This window comes from Arachis ipaensis, chromosome B02, assembly GCF_000816755.2.
Source record: "Arachis ipaensis cultivar K30076 chromosome B02, Araip1.1, whole genome shotgun sequence".
Lineage (NCBI taxonomy): Eukaryota > Viridiplantae > Streptophyta > Magnoliopsida > Fabales > Fabaceae > Arachis > Arachis ipaensis.
In genome coordinates this window covers 100,700,846-100,720,953 of record NC_029786.2, presented here as the reverse complement: position 1 = coordinate 100,720,953, position 20,108 = coordinate 100,700,846, and the positions used below count along the sequence as shown (strand labels likewise).

Genomic DNA, 20,108 nt, shown 5'->3' with positions numbered 1-20,108 from the left:
CAGAAGCTGCTTCAAAAGCTGGAGACCATTTTGAATGTGGTTGAAGCTGTGCTGAATGATGCTGAGAAGAAACAGATTTCTAACCCTGCTGTCAAGAGGTGGCTTGAAAATCTCCAAGATGCTGTCTATGATGCTGATGACTTGCTGGACGAAATCGCCTCCAAAGCTGCCACTCGGAAGGATCCACCACCAGGTAACTTCCTGTCTCGCTTTCTCAATTTGCAAGATAGGGAGATGGTTACTAGAATTGAAGAAATCATTGCTAGACTACAAGATATTGCAAGTCATAAAGATATCCTTGGTCTAGAAAAGATTTCAGTGAAGAACATGTCAGGGAGAATTGAATCAACATCTCTTGTTCAAAAGTCTGATGTATTTGTTGGTAGGGACCAAGAGAGGGAGGATATAGTCAATTTGTTGTTGGATGATAGTAATGATGGTAAACTATCTGTGATCCCCATTTGGGGCATGGGTGGGATTGGAAAAACTACTTTGGTTCAATGGGTTTTTAATGATGACAGAGTGCAGCAAAAATTTGATGTTAAAACATGGGTTTGTGTTGGAGAAGAATTTGATGTTCTTAAGGTGACTAAAACTGTGGTAGAGAAAGCAACTTCTGGTCCTTGTAACTTGAATGATTTAGATTCAGTTCAGCTTTGGTTGAAGAATGAGCTAGCAGGGAAGAGTTTCTTGGTTGTTTTGGATGACATGTGGAGTAACAATTATATGGCTTGGAAAAAGTTGCTAACTCCTTTTCAATGTGGAACTGAGGCAGGGAAGCATGGAGGTAAGATTCTTGTGACAACTCGTAACGAAAAGATTGCAAATATGGTCAAAAGTCATGACCATCAAGCCCACAATTTGAGTGTGTTGAATGATGAAGATTGTTGGTCATTGTTTGCAAATCTCGCCTTGCTTTCTAAAGACCGTTTAGGTTTTGAAAAAGTTGGGAGAGAAATCGTTAAAAAGTGTAAAGGATTACCTCTGGCTGTTCAAACACTTGGGAGCTTACTAAGTACCAAAGATGATGAAAGGGATTGGAATGATATTTTGAACAATGAAATTTGGGATTTTTCTGAAGAGGAAAGTGAGATTCTTCCTGCGTTGAGGATCAGTTATTACCACCTTCCTTCGTACTTAAAACGTTGTTTTGTTTATTGTTCTTTGTATCCCAAGGACTATGAGTTTGAAAGAGATGAATTGATGTTATTGTGGATGGCAGAAGGTCTTTTGCAACAACCAAGGAGCGGAAGCACTTTAGAAGAAGTTGGTTATGAATATTTCAATGATTTAGCTTCAAGATCATTTTTTCAACCTTCTAATATTGCTCATAAAAATTCATTTGTGATGCACGACCTCATGCATGATTTGGCGACATTCTATGGTGGAAAGTTTTATTTTAGAACCTTCGAACTCAAAAATGTACTCAAGCATTATGCCAAAACTCGTCATTTGTCATATGCTCTTTGCAGCAATGATTCAATCTCAAAGATTGTGGAAGTATGTGATAGTTTAAAGCATGCAAGGACATTGCTGAAAATCAATTTGGGTATATATCATGGATTCTCAAAGGGAATAATCGATCCTTGTCACCTTCTAGAACAAATGAAGTGCTTACGAGTTTTGTCATTTAAATCCCTCTCCCGTGAGGAAGACTTGTTGCACGATTCGATTGGTGAATTGATTCATTTGCGTTATTTAGATCTTTCTAACACATTTGTCGTAACATTGCCCGAGTCACTGTGTAATTTGTACAATTTACAAACTTTGAAGTTGAGAAACTGTAAGAACCTTAAAAAGCTTCCCTCCAAGATGCAAAATCTTGTGAATTTGCGTCATCTTGATATCGAAGACACTGAACTGGAAGAGATGCCAAAAGGTATGGGAAAATTAAAAGACTTGCAGACTCTGAGTTTCTATATTGTTGGCAAGCATGAAGAGAATGGGGCTGGGGACTTGGGAGAACTTGTAAATCTTGGAGGGTCATTTCGGATTGAGAAGATAGAGAATGTGGTGAACAGCAGTGAAGCTTGGAAGGCAAGGATGGTTGATAAGAAATATATCAGTTATTTATGTTTGAAGTGGTCAGCGGGTGAAGATAGTGATATGGTTGATTCCCAAATGGAGAAAGATGTACTTGCCAAATTAGAACCTCACAAAGACCTGAAGAAACTAAGAATCATGGGTTACAGGGGTACCATGTTTCCAGATTGGGTAGGGCAGTCTTTGTACCACAAGATGACTGTATTGGAGCTGAGTGGATGCGGGAATTGTTGGGTGCTTCCTTCACTTGGACAGTTGCCCTCTCTAGAGACCCTGTTAATTTCGAACTTGGACATGGTGAAGAGGATTGGTGGTGAATTCTACAAGGATGATGGAAGTGATCATCATCAGGAGACACCTTTCCGATCCCTTAAAACTCTTGATATTTCAAGAATGCCATGCTGGGAGGAATGGGAGTCGTATGAATGTGATGACGATGATGCACCATTTCCTCAACTTAAGGTGCTCATGATAAAGAAGTGTCCTAAGTTGAGAGGAGATTTGCCCACTTTCCTTCCATCTTTGAAGGCACTCTGGATTTTTGGATGCAAGCAGCTTGGTTGTTATCTGCCAAGAGCTCCCATCATACGCAAATTAAGAATATTTGGCAAACAAGAAGCAAGAATGCGGGACATAGCACTTTCCACGTTGGAACAAGTTTCAATTAATGGAGAGCAACAGGTGGAATACGTGTTCAATGCCATGACCCACACTCAACCAACCTCTCTCACATGGCTACAAATCTCAAACTGCTCATCAGCCATATCATTTCCAGGGGATTCTTTGCCCCCTTCATTGCAACATCTGTCCATCAAGAATTGCATGAATGTAAAATTCCCAATGCAACATCAACAACATCACTCGCTACAGAGTTTAGAAATAGACAACAGCTGCGATTCGCTGACATCGTTCGCATTGCTAGCGTTCCCAAATCTCAAATATCTGACAATCCAAAGACGTGAAAATTTGACCTCTCTGGAGGTGTCACAGTCCTTCCCACAATTATCAATTTCAGGCTGCTCCAAGCTGGAGAACATAAGGCTTCCTGTCTCTTTAAGTCAACTCATCATCAATAAATGTCCGTTATTGGAGGAACGCATACAGAAGAAGTACCCCCACATTTGGCCAACCATTTCCCACATCCCATACATTTATGTTAATGGGAAACGGATTCGCAATGACTCAACATCTTAAAACAGGTACTATCAATTTTGGATTTTTTCCCCCTCCCCATTTAACTGTTTTACCTATTTATTTATTTCCTCTTTCTTTTTTCATAGGGACATCCAGTGATTCTACTGGGACTCGTGAATTTGTTGCATTGGGGGCTGCACCTCCAATCCTGTAAGGATGCTTCTATTTCTCTAAACTCTCTATTTGAATTTAATGTTTAAATTTGTCATGTACTTTGCTTTTTCCTGTTGAAACTTAAAGGGTTCCTGGAGAATTAATTGCCATTGAAGTACAAGTTTGACATTAAAAATGCTCTTATCATTCTATACTCTTTGGGCATGCTTAAAGAAAGATCTTGTAGAGTAATTGAGTTATTTGTTTCCAATTTCTTAGTGTAGAAGATCTTAAGAATGTGTTTGGAATGACAAGAATTAGAATTCACAATAATGAAATTCTTTTTCATATTTTGGAACAAATAAAAAAATTGATTCTAATTCATTCGAGAGTTCGGAATTCTCATGTTTACTGCATTTCTATAATGGAATTCTTGTATGTAGTAATTATTTGCTGGATGAGTACATGGACAAGGAGCTAAGCATAAAGTTGAACTTTCTTGTCACAGTCAGAAACTTCAACCTGGACCACTCTTGGAGGTATAAGCCTACACTGCATTACTCTTATATTTCATAACATTTCTTATACAATATACCTTCTCATACACCTTTCATAATCGTTGTGAATAAGGATTTTACTTCTGCTACATCCAAGTATGTACAACCATCACATGAGCATGGTGTTACCTATTTTAATGGGAGATAAGCAAATAAGTAAGCACAGCCATTGAATTTTCTTGTGTCTTTTTCCAATTTTCCACAAAATTCTTAGATTGTTGCTTTTTTTTACCCCCTGATAGCATGGAAAAACTTGGTAATTTGGAGCAAGTAATGTTGAAAGCTAGGCTGAGTGGCTGATATGATGATCTCAAAACAATGTTGCTCAACTCAAGGAAGAAATGAATTCTAAGGCATTTTCTTTGAGTAAGTTTTAAGTTTTGAGTAGTATTACTGTTATTTTATTATAAGTTGTTGTTTTATCCCATAATTATGCATGATGCAGTCCTGAACAGGTGGCATGGCTTATAAGCAGAAACAAATGGCCATCTATTTTTTTTTTTTTTTTTTTTTTTTGTCAAAGTGAGAGATTAGAGATTTTGGCCATAATATTATATTATATATATACTACATACAGCGTAGACATGCTTTGTTCTAATTCTAAGTACAAATGCAATGTTTATTAGAAGGTTATAATTTTGTTAATTCTAAGATCATCTCTCATTGGTTTTGGTATTCCGTATACTATCTTAGTATTATTTTCTGTTGAATAAAGAAACTAACTGTGATGGCGGAAACATTTATGGTTTAGTTTCTAATGGCGGAAACTAACTGTTGAATAAAGAAATGGATGATGTGGAACAGAATTTCGCAGACAGATAGACCAATCAAAATGCAACAAGAACACCTTCAAAATGCAACAAGAATGATTTCATGTCTTCATCATTTCATTCTATTTAAGGATAGTTGATATATGGAATAATGAAAGACTAAACTATATTATGGAGCCAAGTTAAGTCATTTCATGAACTTATTAGTTAGCTCATTAGTTCGTTTAAGTAATTGTTGGGGGTTTGAATCTGGCCTTGTGCATATAGCAATTCATTGGCGAGCGACAAACACTTAAATATAATTCCGATCTGTGATGGATTAGTCATTTGCCTTCTGGGTTAGAAAATATTGTGAGAAACCAAAAAATTAAGAAAAATCTTTATTTTCAATTTAAAAAATAAAATAAAAATATCATTACAAAAATTCATTACATAGAAACTAATAAAAATAAATTGTGAGAAAGAAGTTTAGAAATGTCTGCTCAATCATTGAACCAAAAAGTGAATTGTTTTTTGTAAATAGTAAAATTAGATGAGTGAATACTTTTACTAAATTTAGAAAAAAAATAAGTAAATTGCATATGATAAAAAATTTTTCGTGATTTTTTTTATTGAAAAAAATATTCTTCACTTTTCATTATAGTATTATCCAACAAAAATTATCTTGGAAAAATTATTAAAACATGTCAGATTGTATGTAAGAATAACATAAGAAGTGTCTTAAGAACATATGAATATAATTTTGTTACAGATAGAATGTATTTTTTGTCCTTAATATTTAAAAAAAATCTATAATATTTAATTTATTTAATTTTATTCTTAACATTTTCGATAAGTTTCAATTCTATTTTCACCGTCAAATTTTAATAGTCAATACGTAATCAAATCTTTTTCCTTCTAATTTTATCATTTTTTTTCTCTACATTTATTTTCGTTAGACAATATAATTCTCTTCTAATGAAGATAAATATTAAGAATTATTTTGTGTATTTTAAAATAGAGACTAAAGTGTCAAATATTAAAAATTTGAGAAATTAATTTTGATAATTACTTTTGATTTTTTTGTTAAACTATATAAATGCTTATCAACTGTATTTAAACCAAAATATGTTTTATCGTGACTTCATTATTAAAAAATACTTATAGGTACTCTATAATTAAAAAAATTCTTAATCGACTCCAAATTATTTAAGTAATTAGTCACCAATGAAACATAAAATGCAAGTCATTGCTAGACCAGAAGAAAACATATTTGCAAGATAGAAAGATGAGTTACTAGGATTGAAAAAATCATTACTAGACTAGAAGATATTGCAAGTCATAAAGTTATTCTTGGTCTAGAAAAGATTTCAATGAAGAACATGTCAGGGAGATTTGAGGTTTCTACAAATCACAAATGTAATAAAATATATAGAATACACATATTAACACCAATTAGTACACTAATATGATATAAAGTAATTCGCTAATATATAAAACTGTAACCCTCAGAAATCCACAATTTATAAAAGCTGAACCTACTTAACCCAAGGGGTATATTATATACCTAATAAAAATAATTAATTGATGTAAAATAAATACTTTTTTTTAGTTAACATGGTTATCTATAAACTTTTAGTTACCAATTATTAATTACTTTTTAACTACTTTTTGGTGTGAAATAGTTTTTTAATACTTTTAAATTAAAATATATGCTTGAAGATCTCTTAAAGAGTTAATTAGTATATGCATTTCACTGAATAATTATCCAAATAAATTCTTAAAACTTTTAAAATTGGATTAAGAATATTTGGCAAACAAGAAGCAAGAATGCGGGACATAGCACTTTCCACGTTGGAACAAGTTTCAATTAATGGAGAGCAACAGGTGGAATACGTGTTCAATGCCATGACCCACACTCAACCAACCTCTCTCACATGGCTACAAATCTCAAACTGCTCATCAGCCATATCATTTCCAGGGGATTCTTTGCCCCCTTCATTGCAACATCTGTCCATCAAGAATTGCATGAATGTAAAATTCCCAATGCAACATCAACAACATCACTCGCTACAGAGTTTAGAAATAGACAACAGCTGCGATTCGCTGACATCGTTCGCATTGCTAGCGTTCCCAAATCTCAAATATCTGACAATCCAAAGACGTGAAAATTTGACCTCTCTGGAGGTGTCACAGTCCTTCCCACAATTATCAATTTCAGGCTGCTCCAAGCTGGAGAACATAAGGCTTCCTGTCTCTTTAAGTCAACTCATCATCAATAAATGTCCGTTATTGGAGGAACGCATACAGAAGAAGTACCCCCACATTTGGCCAACCATTTCCCACATCCCATACATTTATGTTAATGGGAAACGGATTCGCAATGACTCAACATCTTAAAACAGGTACTATCAATTTTGGATTTTTTCCCCCTCCCCATTTAACTGTTTTACCTATTTATTTATTTCCTCTTTCTTTTTTCATAGGGACATCCAGTGATTCTACTGGGACTCGTGAATTTGTTGCATTGGGGGCTGCACCTCCAATCCTGTAAGGATGCTTCTATTTCTCTAAACTCTCTATTTGAATTTAATGTTTAAATTTGTCATGTACTTTGCTTTTTCCTGTTGAAACTTAAAGGGTTCCTGGAGAATTAATTGCCATTGAAGTACAAGTTTGACATTAAAAATGCTCTTATCATTCTATACTCTTTGGGCATGCTTAAAGAAAGATCTTGTAGAGTAATTGAGTTATTTGTTTCCAATTTCTTAGTGTAGAAGATCTTAAGAATGTGTTTGGAATGACAAGAATTAGAATTCACAATAATGAAATTCTTTTTCATATTTTGGAACAAATAAAAAAATTGATTCTAATTCATTCGAGAGTTCGGAATTCTCATGTTTACTGCATTTCTATAATGGAATTCTTGTATGTAGTAATTATTTGCTGGATGAGTACATGGACAAGGAGCTAAGCATAAAGTTGAACTTTCTTGTCACAGTCAGAAACTTCAACCTGGACCACTCTTGGAGGTATAAGCCTACACTGCATTACTCTTATATTTCATAACATTTCTTATACAATATACCTTCTCATACACCTTTCATAATCGTTGTGAATAAGGATTTTACTTCTGCTACATCCAAGTATGTACAACCATCACATGAGCATGGTGTTACCTATTTTAATGGGAGATAAGCAAATAAGTAAGCACAGCCATTGAATTTTCTTGTGTCTTTTTCCAATTTTCCACAAAATTCTTAGATTGTTGCTTTTTTTTACCCCCTGATAGCATGGAAAAACTTGGTAATTTGGAGCAAGTAATGTTGAAAGCTAGGCTGAGTGGCTGATATGATGATCTCAAAACAATGTTGCTCAACTCAAGGAAGATATGAATTCCGAGGCATGTCTTTGAGTAAGTTTCTGTTTACCCCATAAGTATTCATGAGCAGTGTTGAGCAAGTGGGCAGTGGCATGGCTTATAAGCAGAAACAAATGGCCATCTATTTTTTTTTTTTTTAATTTTTTTTTGTCAGAGTGAGAGATTAGAGATTTTGGCCATAATATTATATTATATATATACTACATACAGCGTAGACATGCTTTGTTCTAATTCTAAGTACAAATGCAATGTTTATTAGAAGGTTATAATTTTGTTAATTCTAAGATCATCTCTCATTGGTTTTGGTATTCCGTATACTATCTTAGTATTATTTTCTGTTGAATAAAGAAACTAACTGTGATGGCGGAAACATTTATGGTTTAGTTTCTAATGGCGGAAACTAACTGTTGAATAAAGAAATGGATGATGTGGAACAGAATTTCGCAGACAGATAGACCAATCAAAATGCAACAAGAACACCTTCAAAATGCAACAAGAATGATTTCATGTCTTCATCATTTCATTCTATTTAAGGATAGTTGATATATGGAATAATGAAAGACTAAACTATATTATGGAGCCAAGTTAAGTCATTTCATGAACTTATTAGTTAGCTCATTAGTTCGTTTAAGTAATTGTTGGGGGTTTGAATCTGGCCTTGTGCATATAGCAATTCATTGGCGAGCGACAAACACTTAAATATAATTCCGATCTGTGATGGATTAGTCATTTGCCTTCTGGGTTAGAAAATATTGTGAGAAACCAAAAAATTAAGAAAAATCTTTATTTTCAATTTAAAAAATAAAATAAAAATATCATTACAAAAATTCATTACATAGAAACTAATAAAAATAAATTGTGAGAAAGAAGTTTAGAAATGTCTGCTCAATCATTGAACCAAAAAGTGAATTGTTTTTTGTAAATAGTAAAATTAGATGAGTGAATACTTTTACTAAATTTAGAAAAAAAATAAGTAAATTGCATATGATAAAAAATTTTTCGTGATTTTTTTTATTGAAAAAAATATTCTTCACTTTTCATTATAGTATTATCCAACAAAAATTATCTTGGAAAAATTATTAAAACATGTCAGATTGTATGTAAGAATAACATAAGAAGTGTCTTAAGAACATATGAATATAATTTTGTTACAGATAGAATGTATTTTTTGTCCTTAATATTTAAAAAAAATCTATAATATTTAATTTATTTAATTTTATTCTTAACATTTTCGATAAGTTTCAATTCTATTTTCACCGTCAAATTTTAATAGTCAATACGTAATCAAATCTTTTTCCTTCTAATTTTATCATTTTTTTTCTCTACATTTATTTTCGTTAGACAATATAATTCTCTTCTAATGAAGATAAATATTAAGAATTATTTTGTGTATTTTAAAATAGAGACTAAAGTGTCAAATATTAAAAATTTGAGAAATTAATTTTGATAATTACTTTTGATTTTTTTGTTAAACTATATAAATGCTTATCAACTGTATTTAAACCAAAATATGTTTTATCGTGACTTCATTATTAAAAAATACTTATAGGTACTCTATAATTAAAAAAATTCTTAATCGACTCCAAATTATTTAAGTAATTAGTCACCAATGAAACATAAAATGCAAGTCATTGCTAGACCAGAAGAAAACATATTTGCAAGATAGAAAGATGAGTTACTAGGATTGAAAAAATCATTACTAGACTAGAAGATATTGCAAGTCATAAAGTTATTCTTGGTCTAGAAAAGATTTCAATGAAGAACATGTCAGGGAGATTTGAGGTTTCTACAAATCACAAATGTAATAAAATATATAGAATACACATATTAACACCAATTAGTACACTAATATGATATAAAGTAATTCGCTAATATATAAAACTGTAACCCTCAGAAATCCACAATTTATAAAAGCTGAACCTACTTAACCCAAGGGGTATATTATATACCTAATAAAAATAATTAATTGATGTAAAATAAATACTTTTTTTTAGTTAACATGGTTATCTATAAACTTTTAGTTACCAATTATTAATTACTTTTTAACTACTTTTTGGTGTGAAATAGTTTTTTAATACTTTTAAATTAAAATATATGCTTGAAGATCTCTTAAAGAGTTAATTAGTATATGCATTTCACTGAATAATTATCCAAATAAATTCTTAAAACTTTTAAAATTGGACAATTCAATTCTTAAATTTTAAAATATACAAATAGTTTCAGATATTTATTTTCATTAGATAATACATTTTTGTCTAAAAAAGATGCATATTAGAGACTAATTTTTTATATATTTTAAAACTTCAAGATTTTTGTCAGATATTAAAAATTTCAGTAATTAATTTAAATAATTACTTTAGAATTTTTTGTTAAACTATATAAATGCTTATCAACTGTATTTAAACCAAAATATACTTATCATGATTTTATTATTAAAAAAAATACTTATAATAATTTTCTATAATTCGAAAATTTTTAAGAAATCTTAAATAATTTAAGTAATTGGTCCCAACAAAAAATATAAAAAGCAATTTTATGTTGAAATTATTTAATGAAAAGGTAGCAGATTTGCATTGTAGTATGTGACAAAATAAAGAGAGGTGCAACAATTTTTTATGGTATAAGAACTAAGAAGCACTAGTAATGGTAGGTGGGTTAATAAATAAATGTACAAGTGGATATTGTTAAACATTTTGCAGCTAAAGATCCGTTGTAGGGAGCATTTAAAAAAATGAAAAAATGAAGACCAGATCAGCTTCGGAGCAAGACAATAAGAATTATAATAATATCAGCAAGTACCACATTACAATAATATTTCACTGAACTGCTACCACTTTCATACTCTCTGTTTGTGAGATAATCCTGAGTTTTGAGTGCATACACAAACCGCTTCCTTTTCCTTCTTGCTCTTGTGAAGATGGCTGCTGTACTTGTTGGAGGAGCTTTTCTGTCTTCTTTTATCAATGTTCTTTTTGACCGGCTGTCCGACCCTGCAATCATCAACATGATGAAAGGAAAGAAGGTTGACCAGAAGCTGCTTCAAAAGCTGGAGACCATTTTGAATGTGGTTGAAGCTGTGCTGAATGATGCTGAGAAGAAACAGATTTCTAACCCTGCTGTCAAGAGGTGGCTTGAAAATCTCCAAGATGCTGTCTATGATGCTGATGACTTGTTGGATGAAATCGCCACCAAAGCTGCCACTCGGAAGGATCCACCACCAGGTAACTTCCTGTCTCGCTTTCTCAATTTGCAAGATAGGGAGATGGTTACTAGAATTGAAGAAATCATTGCTAGACTACAAGATATTGCAAGTCATAAAGATATCCTTGGTCTAGAAAAGATTTCAGTGAAGAACATGTCAGGGAGAATTGAATCAACATCTCTTGTTCAAAAGTCTGATGTTTTTGTTGGTAGGGACCAAGAGAGGGAAGATATAGTCAAATTGTTGTTGGATGATAGTAATGATGGTAAACTATCTGTGATCCCCATTTGGGGCATGGGTGGGATTGGAAAAACTACTTTGGCTCAATGGGTTTTCAATGATGACAGAGTGCAGCAAAAGTTTGATGTTAAAACATGGGTTTGTGTTGGAGAAGAATTTGATGTTCTTAAGGTGACTAAAACTGTGGTAGAGAAAGCAACTTCTGGTCCTTGTAACTTGAATGATTTAGATTCAGTTCAGCTTCGTTTGAAGAATGAGCTAGCAGGGAAGAGTTTCTTGGTTGTTTTGGATGACATGTGGATTAACAATTATATGGCTTGGAAAAAATTGCTTACTCCTTTTCAATGTGGAACTGAGGCAGGGAGACATGGAGGTAGGATTCTTGTGACAACTCGTAACGAAAAGATTGCAAATATGGTCAAAAGTAATCACCATCAAGCCCACAATTTGAGTGTGTTGAATGATGAAGATTGTTGGTCATTGTTTGCAAATCTCGCCTTGCTTTCTAAAGACCGTTTAGGTTTTGAAAAAGTAGGGAGAGAAATCGTTAAAAAGTGTAAAGGATTACCTCTGGCTGTTCAAACACTTGGGAGCTTACTAAGTACCAAAGATGATGAAAGGGACTGGAATGATATTTTGAACAATGAAATTTGGGAATTTTCTGAAGAGGAAAGTGAGATACTTCCTGCATTGAGGATCAGTTATTACCACCTTCCTTCGTACTTAAAACGCTGTTTTGTTTATTGTTCTTTGTATCCCAAGGACTACGAGTTTGATAGAGATGAGTTGATGTTATTGTGGATGGCAGAAGGTCTTTTGCAACAACCACGGAGCGGAAGCACTTTAGAAGAAGTTGGTTATGAATATTTTAATGATTTAGCTTCAAGATCATTTTTTCAGCCTTCTAATATTGCTTACAAAAATTCATTTGTGATGCACGACCTCATGCATGATTTGGCGACATTCTATGGTGGAAAGTTCTATTTTAGAACCTTTGAACTCAAAAATGTACTCAAGCATGATACTAAAACTAGTCATTTGTCATATGGTCTTTGCAATGATTCAGTCTCAAAGATCATGGAAGTCTGTGATAGTCTAAAGCATGCAAGGACATTGATGCAAATCAATTTGTATACAGGTGATTATTTCTCAGAGGGAATAATCGATCCTTGTCACCTGCTAGAACTGAAGTGCTTACGAGTTTTGTCATTTCAATCCTTTTCGCATGGGGAAGACTTGTTGCACGATTCGATTGGTGAATTGATTCATTTGCGTTATTTAGATCTTTCTAAAACATTAGTTGTAACATTGCCCAAGTCATTGTGTGATTTGTACAATTTACAAACTTTGAAGTTGAGCAAGTGTAAGAAACTTAAAAAGCTTCCCTCCAACATGCAAAATCTTGTGAATTTGCGTCATCTTGATATTGAAGGCACTAGACTGGAAGAGATGCCAAAAGGTATGGGAAAATTAAAAGACTTGCAAATTCTGACTTACTATATTGTTGGCAAGCATGAAGAGAATGGGGTCGGGGAACTGGGAGAACTTGTAAATCTTGGAGGGTCATTTCATATTGAGAAATTGGAGAATGTGGTTAACAGCAGTGAAGCTTGGAAGGCAAAGATGGTTGATAAGAAATACATGAGTGAATTATGTTTGGAGTGGTCATCAGGTGAAGATAGTGATATGGTTGATTCCCAAATGGAGAAAGATGTACTTGCCAAATTAGAACCTCACAAAGACCTGAAAGAACTAACAATCAGGGGTTACAAGGGTACCATGTTTCCAGATTGGGTAGGGCAGTCTTTGTACCACAACATGACTGAGTTGGAGCTGACGGGATGCGGGAATTGTTGGGTGCTTCCTACACTTGGACAGTTACCCGCTCTAGAGAGGCTGTTCATTTCGAACTTGGACAAGGTGAAGAGGATTGGTGGTGAATTCTACAAGGATGATGGAACTGATCATCAACGCGAAATACCCTTCCGATCCCTTAAAACTCTGATTATTTCAAGAATGCCTTGGTGGGAGGAATGGGAGTCGTTTGAATGTGATGACCATGATGCACCATTTCCTCAACTTGATGTGCTCGCGATAAGGGGGTGTCCTAAGTTAAGAGGAGATTTGCCCGCTTTCCTTCCATCTTTGAATGGACTCTGGATTGCAGGATGCGAGCAGCTTGGCTGTTATCTGCCAAGAGCTCCCATCATACGCGAATTAACAATATTTGGCAAACAAGAAGCAAGAATGCGGGACCTACCACTTTCCACGTTGGAACAACTATCAATTAGTGGAGAGCAACAGGTGGAGTACCTGTTCAATGCCATGACCCACACCCAACCAACCTCTCTCACATGGCTACAAATCTCAAACTGCTCGTCAGCCATATCATTTCCAGGGGATTCTTTGCCCCCTTCGTTGCTATCTCTGTCCATCATAGATTGCAAGAATGTTGAATTCCCAATGCAACACCAACATCACTCACTAGAGAGATTATATATAGACAACAGCTGCGATTCACTTACATCCTTTGCATTGTCAGCATTCCCAAATCTCAAATATCTGACAATCCAAAGACCTGAAAATTTGACATCTCTGGAGGTGTCACACTCACAGTCCCTCCAAAAATTATCAATTTCAGGCTGCTCCAAGCTGGAGAACATAAGGCTGCCTGCCTCTTTAAGTCAATTCATCATCAATAAATGTCCGTTATTGGAGGAACGCATGCAGAAGAAGGACTCCCACATTTGGCCATCCATTTCCCACATCCCCTACATTCAATTTAATGGAATACTGATTCATAATGACTCAACATCTTAAAACAGGTACTGTTTTTCTCTCTCTATTCCAAACCCACTTCATCTTCTCCAACATCATATTCATTCTCTCCTACATAATCTTTATTTTATTCCAATTTTGTAGTTCATCGAAAAACTGTTAGCTTTTTAGGATACATTATCAATTTTGGTTTTTTTTTTCTCCCCATTTAACTGTGTTTACCCATTTATTTATTTCCTCTTTCTTTTTTCATAGGGACATCCAATGATTCTTCTGGGACTCGTAAATTTGTTGCATTGGAGTGCTGCACCTCCATTCTTGTAAGGATGCATCTATTTCTCTAAACTCTCTATATAAATTTAATGATTAAATTTGTCGTGTACTTTGCTTTTTTCTGTTGAAACTTAAAGGGTTCCTGGAGATTTAATTGTCATTGCAGTACAAGTTTGACATTAAAAATGCTCTTATCATTCTATACTCTTCAAAGTCTCGTGTGGAATCTGCAGTAAACAATATAGCAAAATCTTTAGGCATGCTTAAAGAAAGATCTTGTAGAGTAATTGAGTTATTTGTTTCTAATGTAGAAGATCTTGAGAGTATGTTTGGATTGACAAGAATAAATTCATTTGACAAATCGGAATTCTCATGTTTACTCCAGTTATATAATGATATGGAATTCTTGTATGTAGAAATTATTTGCTGGTAAGTGCATGGACAAGGAGATATGCATACAGTTGAACTTTCTTGTCAAAACTTCAAGCTGGACCACTCTTAAGAGGTATAATCCTATGCTGCATTACTCCTATGATTCATAACATTTCTTATACAATATACCTTCTCATGCATCTGTTTCATAACCATTGTGAATAAGGATTTTGCTTTTCCTACATCCAAGTATGTACAACCATCACATGCTCATGGTGTGGCCTCTTTTAGTGGCATCATAAGCAAGTAAGCACAAGCATTGAAGTTTCTTGTGTCTTTTTCCAATTTTCCACAAAATTCTTAGATTGTTGTTTTTTTTTACCCCCTGCTAGCATGGACAAACTTGGTAATTTGGAGCAAGTAATGTTGAAAGCTAGGCTGAGTGGCTGATATGATGATCTCAAAACAATGTTGCTCAACTCAAGGAAGAAATGAATTCTAAGGCATTTCTTTGAGTAAGTTTTAGTTTTGAGTAGTAAGATTTTGGCCATAATATTATATATAAACTACATACAGCATAGACATGCTTTGTTCTAATTCTAAGTGCAAATGCAATGTTTATTACAAGGTTATAATTTTGTTCATTCAAAGATCATCCCTCATTGGTTTTGGTATTCCGTTTATTATCTTAGTATTACTTTCTGTTGAATAAAGAAACTAACTGTGATGGTGAAAACATTTATGGTTTAGTTTCTAATGTGTTCTTTTTTGTGGCAGCAAGAAAACATATTGGATCAAGTTGTAGAAAGCACCATTTCGAGAGCAAAGGAACCTGGCCAAGAAAGATTTCACGAGGTGCGGTCTCTGCTGCTCTGCATCAATGTGAAAGCAGAATTCATGGAAGACATCATCCTCGTACACAATCAAAGGAAGAAATGGATGATGTGGAACAGAATTTCGCAAAGACAGATAGACCAATCAATATGCAATAAGACCTTCAATTATCTTTTTTTATCTTCAGAGTTTTCATGTCTTCATCATTTTATTCTATTTGATAGTTGATATATGGAATAATAAAAGACTAAACTATATTGTGGAGCCAAGTTAAGTCATTTCATAAATTTATTGGTTACGTCATTAGTTCGTTTAAGTAATTGTCGTGGGTTCGAATATGGTCTTGTGCATGCAGTTATCCATTAGTTAGTAGCAAACGCTTTAATAGAGCTCGAATCCGGTGACAGATTAGTCATTGGCGTGCTGGGTTAAAACATACCGTGAGAAACCAAAAAAAAGGGAAAAATCTAAATTCAATTTAAAAAATAAAATACAAGTATCATGACAAAAATAAATTACATAAAAACTAATAAAAATAAATTATGAGAAAGAAGTTTAGAAATGTCTGCTTAAGCATTGAACCAAAAAGAGAATTATTTTATCTAAATAGTAAAATTAGAAGATGAGTGAATACTTTTACTAAATTTTGAAAAAAAATTTCGTGATTTTTTTTATTGAAAAATATATTCTTCACTTTTATTATAGTATTATCCAACAAAAATTATCTTGGAGAAATGACTAAAATATGTCAGATTCTACGTAAGAATAACATAAGAAGCCTCTTAGGAACATATCAATATAATTTTACTACAATTAGAATATACTTTTTGTTCTTAATATTTAAAAAAAAAAAAGTATCCATAATATTTAATTTGTTTAATTTTATCCTTAACATTTTTGATAAGTTTTAATTCTATTTTTACCGTCACATTTTTAACAGTCAATACGTGATTAACCCTTTTTTTCCTTCTATTTTTTTTTTATATCTATCTCAGTTAGATAATATAGTTCTCCTCTAATGAATATAAATATTAAGAATTGTTTTGTATATTTTAAAATAGAGACTAAAGTGTCAAATATTAAAAATCTGAGAAATTAATTTTGATAATTACTTTAGATTTTTTTTGTTAACTATATAAAAGCTTATCAACTGTATTTAAACCAAAATATGTTTGATCGTGACTTCATTATTGAAAAGAATACTTATAGGTACTCTCTATAATTAAAAAATTCTTAATCGGCTCCAAATTATTTAAGTAATTAGTCTCCAATAAAACATAAAATGCAAGTCATTGCTAGACTAGAAGAAAACATATTTGCAAGATAAAAAGATGGTTATTAGGATTGACGAAATCATTGCTAGACTATAAGATATTGCAAGTCATAAAGTTATTCTTGGTCTAGAAAAGATTTCAATGAAGAACATGTCAGGAGATTTGAGGTTTCTACAAATCACAAATTGAATAAAATATATAGAATACGCATATTATAAAGTAATTGGCTAATATATAGAACTGTAACCCTCAGAAATCCACAATTTATAAAAGCTGAACCTACTTAACCTAAGGGGTATATTATATACCTAATAAAAATAATTAATTGATGAAAAAAAATACTTTTTTTTTTCTTTTATAGATTCAAATTTGTAAACTTAACCGTATGTTTGTGATAATTAAATTGAAAATTATTAATTACAATTTACCATATGGGTTATCTATAAATTTTTAGTTACCAATTATTAATTACTTTTTAACTACTTTTTGCTGTGGAATAGTTTTTTAATACTTTTAAATTAAAATATATGATTGAAGATCTCTTAAGAATTAATTAGTATATGCTGATAAGTAGTGTGACTTCAGTGTGACTTCAGTTAGTAACTATAAAGTTAGTTATTCTGCTCTTCTGTCTCTGTGTCAGTCAGTTAGTGATTAGCTACACTTTTCCCCTTTTTCCTTTCTAATAAACGGTTAGGTTCTGTTATGATGAGCTGGCATCATCTGTTAGATTGGCTACTGCTCAGTTTCACTATATAAGTCTGTAATTTTTTTGCCTAACACAAATTAAATCACACATTCTCTCATCTTCTTCAATTCTGTTTTTGCAATCTCTCTTCTCTGCTCTTCACGTTCTCACACTCGGCTATCATTCTTCAAAATTGCTAAGCCTTTGATATCATTACATGGTATCAGAACTTGGTTCTCATTGCGGCAAACAATAATTCAGCTCCGGTGGTGAACTCAGCTCCAAGGGCACCTGGATTCACATCGACTCCAATTTACATGAAGCTTGACGATGATAATTTTCTGCAATGGAAGGACCAAGTTAAAGCAATGATCGAAGGTATCAGAGATTATTATATCAGCTTAAACTTTTTGGGTGAGTAGTTTCATAACATGATATCAAAGCTCTATATCCAAAAGGTCAAGAATTCGATCTTTGGTGATCCCCAAAAGTGAAAAAAGATAGCATAAGGCAAATAAAAGAAAAAAGAAGGCCTATGCAAAATCAAACAAACCTAAAAAGAGGTTCTTGTTTGAGGGAAGTGTTAGAGATATAACCATTAATGTTACCTTCTCCAATCAACGAGTTAAACCCTAAAATGGTCATTGAGATTGGCGTCGTGCAATGAAATCGTCCCTGAGATTTCAATTGCACCAATTACGTCCCTGAAATTGAAAAAAGTGCACCATATTAGTCCTTGACCCATTTTTCATTAACGACGTGATGATATGGCATGATGACGTGGACTGTAAGTGACACGTGTCACTTTATGATTTGGCCACGTGTAATGGTATGATGATGTGGTGACCCGTGACACGTGGCATGCTGACGTAGATGGTTGTGCCACGTGTCACAATGTTATTTGGCCACGTGTCTGTTTGTGCCACGTGTCGCAACAGTATTCATCCACGTGTCATCCATTATGTCATCGTTGTAGATGCACCAAATTAGTCCCTCACTTTGCATTAAGTGACTCATTTTAGTCACTGAAATTGAATGTCGTGTACCAAACTAGTCTCTTCACCAGTTTTTTCTCATTTTTTAAATAAAATTTTTAATATCTTGGATACACTAATTTTAATTCTATTTTTTCATATATCGTTTAAATACAAGTGCTTTCATACAAATTTTTAAGATTTTAGTTTTATTTATATAATTTTTTTAATAATTTAACATTGGTAAATTGTAATATATAAATATGTTATTATAAAAAAAAATTACATGATTGATTAGACACATTTTTTTCATAAAAAAATATGTATTTTTAAAAAGAAATTAATAATTAAAATAAATATTTTTTTTCTTATGAAATACACGTTTTCATTATGTCTAAATAACTTAGATTGAAGGCACTTCAAGCATCCTCACTACCATCTCCAACCTTTGCAGTCTAGACGAAAGAGGGTATTCGCGAGAGAAAAAATATTTTATAAAAACACTTTTATTTGAAGAACATGTGAAAAAATAGAATTGAAATTAATGCATTCAAAAATATTGAGAATTTTGAATTTATAAAAAAAAATGAGAAAAAACTGGTGAAGGGTCTAGTTTGGTGCACGACATTCAATTTCAGGGACTAAAATGAGTCACTTAATGCAAAGTGAGGGACTAATTTGGTGCATCTACAACGATGACATAATGGATGACACGTGAACGAATACTGTTGCGACACGTGGCACAACCATCCACGTCAGCATGCCACGTGTCACTGGTCACCACATCATCATACCATTACACGTGGCCAAATCATGAAGTGACACGTATCACTTACAGTCCACGTCATCATCTCATGTCATCACGTCATTAATGGAAAATGGGTCAAAGACTAATATGGTGCATTTTTTTTCAATCTCAGGGACGTAATTGGTGCAATTGGAATCTCAGGGACGATTTCAGTGCACGACGCCAATCTCAGGGACCATTTTGGGGTTTAACTCCCCATCAACTTAAGCTTTTGAGATGAGTGGTTTCATAACATATGCATTGCACTGGATAATTATTCAAATAAATTCTCTTTTTTTTTCTTACCAAAGATAGAGAGACTCAAATCCGCAATCTCTTAAATGAGTACGGAAAGATTATGTCATTTGAATTATAACCCATTGGCTATCCAAATAAATTCTTAAAACTTTAAAAATTGGATAATTTGATAGTTAAATTTTAAAATATACAAATAGTCCATGATATTTATTTTAATTAGACAATACAATTTTGTCTAAAAAATACATATTAGAAACTAATTATGTATTCTAAAACTTAAAGATTGAAGTGTTAGATATTAAAAATTTCAGTAATTAATTTGAATAATTACTTTAAAATTTTTTGTTAAACTATAATACTATATAAATGCTTATCAACTGTATTTAAACCAAAAATAAACATGTCGTGAT

The 20,108-nt window shown here is 32.9% G+C and overlaps 2 protein-coding genes across 2 annotated transcripts in view; both read left to right on the top strand.

Moving 5' to 3' along the window:
* LOC107625985 (putative disease resistance RPP13-like protein 1) overlaps nucleotides 1-20,108 on the top strand; it is a 27,946-nt gene that overhangs the window by 1,937 nt on the left and 5,901 nt on the right. The window contains exons 2-3 of the mRNA XM_021117067.1: nucleotides 4-2,647; nucleotides 6,447-7,041. Coding sequence (XP_020972726.1) covers nucleotides 4-2,647; nucleotides 6,447-7,036 — 3,234 coding nt within the window. The 3' untranslated portion in view covers nucleotides 7,037-7,041. The remainder of the gene's footprint in view (nucleotides 1-3; nucleotides 2,648-6,446; nucleotides 7,042-20,108) is intronic.
* LOC107625986 (putative disease resistance RPP13-like protein 1) overlaps nucleotides 10,777-20,108 on the top strand; it is a 14,553-nt gene continuing 5,221 nt past the window's right edge. Inside the window, exons 1-4 of the mRNA XM_021117066.1 lie at nucleotides 10,777-14,285; nucleotides 14,494-14,558; nucleotides 14,928-15,189; nucleotides 15,276-15,398. Coding sequence (XP_020972725.1) covers nucleotides 10,936-14,280 — 3,345 coding nt within the window. The 5' untranslated portion in view covers nucleotides 10,777-10,935 and the 3' untranslated portion in view covers nucleotides 14,281-14,285; nucleotides 14,494-14,558; nucleotides 14,928-15,189; nucleotides 15,276-15,398. The remainder of the gene's footprint in view (nucleotides 14,286-14,493; nucleotides 14,559-14,927; nucleotides 15,190-15,275; nucleotides 15,399-20,108) is intronic.